At 11.9% G+C, this 6,825-nt stretch overlaps 5 protein-coding genes and 1 non-coding gene across 6 annotated transcripts; all 6 read right to left on the minus strand. All coding sequences in view use genetic code 11, as the record gives it.

Annotated features, from left to right (window-relative positions):
• Nucleotides 1–14: 14 nt before the first annotated feature.
• rpoC (RNA polymerase beta subunit, putative) lies at nucleotides 15–1,733 on the minus strand. The gene has a single exon. It carries the CDS (start codon nucleotides 1,731–1,733, stop codon nucleotides 15–17), a length of 1,719 nt encoding a protein of 572 aa, YP_009325509.1.
• Nucleotides 1,734–1,740: 7 nt separating this feature from the next.
• On the minus strand, nucleotides 1,741–4,818 carry rpoB (DNA-directed RNA polymerase subunit beta, putative). The gene has a single exon. The coding sequence runs from the start codon at nucleotides 4,816–4,818 to the stop codon at nucleotides 1,741–1,743; it is 3,078 nt and encodes a 1,025-aa protein (YP_009325510.1).
• ORF101 (hypothetical protein) lies at nucleotides 4,819–5,133 on the minus strand. Its single transcript has one exon. It carries the CDS (start codon nucleotides 5,131–5,133, stop codon nucleotides 4,819–4,821), a length of 315 nt encoding a protein of 104 aa, YP_009325511.1.
• A 23-nt stretch (nucleotides 5,134–5,156) lies between these two features.
• Nucleotides 5,157–5,312, minus strand: ORF51 (hypothetical protein). Its single transcript has one exon. It carries the CDS (start codon nucleotides 5,310–5,312, stop codon nucleotides 5,157–5,159), a length of 156 nt encoding a protein of 51 aa, YP_009325512.1.
• A 9-nt stretch (nucleotides 5,313–5,321) lies between these two features.
• Nucleotides 5,322–6,731, minus strand: sufB (FeS cluster assembly protein SufB, putative). Its single transcript has one exon. It carries the CDS (start codon nucleotides 6,729–6,731, stop codon nucleotides 5,322–5,324), a length of 1,410 nt encoding a protein of 469 aa, YP_009325513.1.
• A 27-nt stretch (nucleotides 6,732–6,758) lies between these two features.
• PRELSG_API05700 lies at nucleotides 6,759–6,825 on the minus strand. The gene has a single exon. It is a non-coding gene (tRNA).

Consider the following 6,825-nt stretch of genomic DNA (forward strand, 5'->3'; position numbering starts at 1 on the left):
ATTAATTATTAAAATTAATAAATATACATATATAAATTTATAATTATTCTATTAACTGATGTTAATATATAAAATATATTATCATTTTTTATATATCTTATCCAAACTAAATTAAATATAGATAATATATTATTATTAAAATATTCATATATTTTTTCTATTGAAGTAAAATAAAAAATATTAAATAATTTTATATAATTTAAATTCATTAATGTATTTATTCCTAATTTATAATACTGTAAATTTTTAAATAAATTTCTACCATTAGAAGGAGAAATTATATTTTTATCAAAATTTAAATTTATATTAGATTCAAATTTTGAAGTTTTAATTAAAGGTAAAAAAACTGACATTTGATCCCCATCAAAATCTGCATTAAAACTAGAACATCCTAAAGGATAAAATTTAATTGAATATCCTTCTATTAAAATAGGTTTAAAAGATTGTAAATTCATTCTATGTAATGTAGGAGCTCTATTTACTATAATAAATTGATTTTGTAATAATTTATTTAAAAATTTTTGTATAATAAATAAATTTTTATTTATTAATAAACTTTTAAATATTATATTTAATTTTTTATTATATTTTAAAATATTTATTAAAAAAGGTTTAAATAAATTTAAACTTATATAATAAGGTAATCCAATATTAGTATATAACATATTAGGATTTACAGTAATTACAGATCTACCTGAAAAATCTACTCTTTTACCTAATAAATTATATTTAATAGTACTATATTTTCCTTGAAATGTTTTACTGAAATTAAAAAAAGTATTATTATTTTTTAAAATTAATTTATTTATTAATAAATAATCTATTAATTGTTGTAATAAACGTTTTTCTATAATTTCAAAAATAAAAAAAATATTATTACGTAAATATAACCAATATTTTAACTTATTATTTTTTAAAATTATTAATCTATAATTTTCATTTATTACTGATATAATATATGTATTATTATTTAAAAAAAAATAAGGTCTTAATCCAGCTGGTAAAATAGGTAATAAATCTAAAAAAATCCAATTTGGTTTTATATTATTTATAATTAATAAATTTAATAAATTTATTCTTTTATATAAATTAATTTTATTTTTAATAGTATGTAATAATAATTCTTTATCATGTAATAATTCTGTTAATAAATTTAATTTTTTTAACTTTCTATATAAAATATTATGTGAAAATAAATATTGAGTTATATTATTTTTTTTTTTATAAAATTTATAATTTAAAAATAACTTATTATAATATAATAATTGATTATATTTAATTTTTTTAAAAAAATATTTATAATAAATTAAAAATTTCAAATATATATTATTTTTATTCAATAATAAAGATGCAATTTTTAAAGGTCCTGTAAAATACCATAAATGTAATATTGGAATATTTAAAAATATAAATCCTAATTTATATTTTCTATTAATATTTATTTTCAATTTATTTTTACAATATTTACAATATAAAAATAATGAAAATTTATTTACATCATACATTTTATTATTACAATTACAATTCCATATATACATATAATCAAATATTTTTTCACAAAATAATCCATTTAAAATAGGTAATCCAGTATTAAAATTTATAGTATTAGGAAATAAAACTTCTCCAATTATAACTTTATTATTATAATACATAGAAGACCATTTTATTATTTGTTTTGGATTTAAAATATTTAATTTTAATCCTGTAAATTTTATATTATTAATTATAATCATTCTTTATTTAATAAATTATATTTATAGGTAAATTTTTTATTTTATTATTAATATTAATTGTACAAAATGTTTCTATATTAATAGCTAAACTTTGTAATTCTTTTAATATTAATTTAAAGGTTTCTGATATATAAGTTAATTTTATTTTATTATTATTAAATAAATAATTTTTTAATATTTTTCTACTTTTTATATCATCTGATTTATATGTAAAAAATTCTTTAAATAAAAATGAAGATCCAAAAGCTTCTAAAGCCCATACTTCCATTTCACCAAATCTCTGTCCTCCTTGTTTAGTATTACCTTTTATAGGTTGTTGAGTAATTTCTGAATATAAACCTATAAATCTATATCTAAATTTATCTTTTATCATATGAATTAATTTATAATAATAAATATTATTTAAACAAATACTATTATTTATTATATGACCTGTAAAAGGATTTTTTAAATAATATTTATTATAATTATAAGACATTTTCATAAAATTATAATTATTATTAAAATTATATTTATAATAATTGAAAATATTAATATAATTATTATAATAATTTTTATTTAAATTATTAGAAATTATATATCTATAATTAGTATATATACTATTTAATCCATAAATACCTTCAAAAATTTGACCTATATTAATTCTAGATGGAATACTTATAGAACTTATAAATAAATCAGGTTGAATTTTATTATTTAAATAAGGCATATCATTAATTTCATTTATATAAGAAATTATTCCTTTATGACCATGTCTATTACAAATTTTATCTCCTAATTTTAAATATTTTTGTATTCCTATATAAATTCTTATTTTTAAATAACAATTATTATTTTTTAATTTATTAAATAAATAATTTGGTATTATTTCTATTTTTATAATTCTACCAATATCATATATATTAGATATTATAGGTTTATTTTTAAAAATTCTTAATTTATTACCAAATAAGAAATTTATAATATTTATTAAATTTTTATTATTAAAAATAAAAGGCATTAAAATTAATTTTGAAACTAAAATATTATTATTTAATATAAAAATACCTTCTTTGATTATTCCATATTTATCTAAATTTTTTTTATTTTTATAATACATTTTAGATAAATTTATACTACAAATTTCTGGTATATTATTTATTATATTTAATGATATTTCATAAATATTAAAATGTAATGAAGTATATAAATTATTATATATTACTTTATTATTAATAATAATAGCATCTTCATATTCATAACCTAAATAAGAACCATAACCTACTAATAAATTATTACCTAAACTATATTCACTATATAATAAATTAGAATTAACAGCTAATATTTGACCAATATTTACTTTTTCACCAACCCATACTATAGGTTTATACATTAATAATATATTTTGATTACATTTTCTATAATTATTTAAATAATAAATTATATTTCTATTATATATGTCTCTTATAATTATTTTTATATAAGAAACATACAAAATTATTCCTTCTTGATAAGAAATAATTAAATAATTTAAATATTTATTTACAATAAAATTATAAGTAGTTATAATATTACTTAAATTTGGATATAAAATAGGTACTATTTGAGTATGCATTTTAATACTCATTAAATTTCTTGTAGAATCATTATAATGTATAAAAGGAATTAAATTTTCTATAAAAGATAATAAAAAATTAAAAGGAATATATATAGAATTTTTTGTAATATTATTAATTTTAAAAGTATTTTTATTTATCGTTAAAATAATTGTTTTATTAAAATTTTCATTTTTTTTTAAATATATATTATTAAAACATATATTATAAAAATTTTTATTATATATATTAAATATAATTTTATAATTATATTTATTATAAAATATATATTTATAATATGTTAAAAATTTATTTTTAAAATTTAAAAATACATTTATAGTTAAATAATTAATCAATCCACAAGTTATACCTTCATTAGTATTAATTAAACTTATATATCCCAATATATTTCTAGGTAATTCTCTTAAATCATTATTTAAAATAAATTTAGAATTTAAACCTGTTGTAATCATATTTATTTTAAATTTTTGATTTATTTCAGATAAATTATTTATTTGATCTGAATATTGAATTAAAGGATTTATATTGATATTTTCTAAAATAATATTTATATATTTTTTATTATTTAATAATAATTTAAAATCTAAATTTTGCTTAAAATTTAATAATTGATTTTTTAAAATATTTATATATTTTTTACTTTGTATTGATATAAAATCTATTATAGAATAAAATTTTTTATAATATATATTATTAATATAATAATTTATATAATATTTAAAATTTAATTTAATAGAAAACAAAATTTTCAATATATTTATAAATATTTTATTATAATATATATTATTATTTTTTATTATATATAATTTTAAATATATAATATTTTTTATTAATAAATAATTATTATAATTTAATTTTAAATAATTATATATTATTAATTTTTTAAAAATAAAATAATTTTTTACTAATGAAAATATTTTTTTATAAAAATTATTATTATTTAAATATAATAATAAAATAATAAAATTAAATTTAAAATTATTAAAATAACAATAAATTTCAATATTATTTTTATATTCTAAAATTATTTTAAAATTAATATGTATATATACATATATATAAAAAATATATTTATTATTTTTTTTAAATTTAATAATAAAAATTTTATTATTTTTTTTAAATAATTGAATACATGTTTTATATAATCCATTTAAAATAATATTATTATCAAAAATTAATGGTAATATAAATAATATTATATTTATTTTTATTTTTCTATTTAAATATTTAAAATTTAACTTTAATTTTAAAATTATTTTTAATAAATTATTAATATTTTGAATAGTATCTATAGAATTTATATTTATATTAGTTATTAAAACTAATATATTAAAATATAATATAGTAAATAATTCTTTTTTTATATATTTATTATTTAATAATATTATATAATATTTTAAATTATATAATATTTCTAATATAAATAAATAATAAATATTAGATATTATATAATTATTTTTTTTTATATTAGGATATAATAAATAAATCATTTACAATAAATATTTTATTCTAGTTATATTAAATATACCTAATTTATAAATATTAATTAAATTATATATATTTAAATAAAAATATAAAAATAATATATCATTATTATTATATTTTAATATTAATATATTATTATTTTTTTTATTTTTTAATAATATACCTTTAAAATTATAAATTTGTAATTTTTTATTTATATATTCATAAAAATTTAATTTAATTAAAAAAATATTATTTAAAATTATATTATTAATATTTTTATTTTTAAATAATTTTTTACTATTATTTTTATAATAATATTTTATTATATTTATTTTCATATTTAAAAAATTTTTTATTAAAATTAAATAATATTAAAATATATTAATTTTTTTAAAATTAATATATATTTTTTATATAAAATATAACTTATTTTTATCATTTTTTTATTATATTTTATTATTTTTTTATATTTATTAATATATAAATAATTATTATATCTATTATTTAATAATATCATTATTTTTTTTTAACTAAATATATCTTTTAATTTTAAAGAAAATAATAAAGGAATTTCTAAATTAAATTCAAAAGGTAATTTATTATAAATATCAGAACAAAATCCTATAACTAACAAAGAAATAGATTCTGAAATATTTAATCCACGTTGCATTAATAAAAATAAATATATAATTTCTATTTTAGAAATAAATGCTTCTTGTTTAATAATACTTGTATTATTATAATTTTTTATATAAGGAATAGTTACTGTTAAAGAATTATTACCAAATATTAATGAACTACATTCTGTATAATTATAAGATTTATATGATAAGGGTTTTATATATACTAAACCTCTAAATATATTTAAAGAATTATTTAAAGAAATACTTTTTGAAATTATATAACTTTTAGTATTAGATCCTATATGATACATTTTACTACCAGTATCTGCTATTTGCATACAAGATATAAAAGATATAGAATAAAAATTACTAATTGAAAAATTTCCTTTTAAAATAGTTGAAGGATATTTCCAAGTAATAATTGAACCTATTTCTATTTGTATCCAATCTAATTTTGCATAATTTAAACATAATCCACGTTTAGTTGTAAAATTATATAAACCTCCATTACCTAAATAATCACCTCTATACCAATTTTGTAAAGTATAATATTTAACATAACTATTATTTTTTACAATTATTTCTACAATAGCTACATGTAATTGAGATTCTTTATAAATAGGAGCTATACATCCTTCTAAATATATTATAGATGAATATTCATTTACAATTAATAAAGTACGTTCAAATTGTGCAAAATCTGAAGAATTAGTTTTAAAATAAGTTGATAAATTAAAAGTACATTTTATATATTTTGGAATATAACAAAAAGATCCTTCACTAAAAATAATTGAATTTATATTTGCAAAAAAATTATCTTTATAAGAAACAACTGTACCCAAATATTTTTTTATCAATAAAGGATATTTATATATAACATCAAATAAAGGTAAAAAAATTATACCTAATTTTTTTAAATAATATTGTGTTGTATTTAATATTGATATACTATCAAAAATTACATCTATAGAATTATTTTTTATTGTAATAATATTTAAAAATTTTATATTTAAATTTTTCTTTAAATAATTTATTAAATTATTATCTTTTAAAATAGAAGAATAATAAATTATATTATCATAATTTATATTAGGACAATCAAAAAAACTCCAATCAGGAAATTTTAATATATTTAATATTTTTAAGGAATATATTTTAAATTTATATATAAAAGAATATAAAAAAATATTATTAGATAAATTTTTAATTAAATTTTTATTTAATCCATTTCTTATTAAATACAAATTTATTTTATTTTTATATTGATATTTATAATTTAAATTATAAATATTTAATAAATTTTTCAATTTCATATTAATTTAAAATTCATAAATTATAGAAGCTAATGATGAGATTTGAACTCATAATCCACTGATTACAAATCAGTTGCTTTACCTATTAAGCTAC

This window comes from Plasmodium relictum (assembly GCF_900005765.1).
Source record: "Plasmodium relictum strain SGS1 genome assembly, organelle: plastid:apicoplast".
NCBI lineage: Eukaryota > Apicomplexa > Aconoidasida > Haemosporida > Plasmodiidae > Plasmodium > Plasmodium relictum.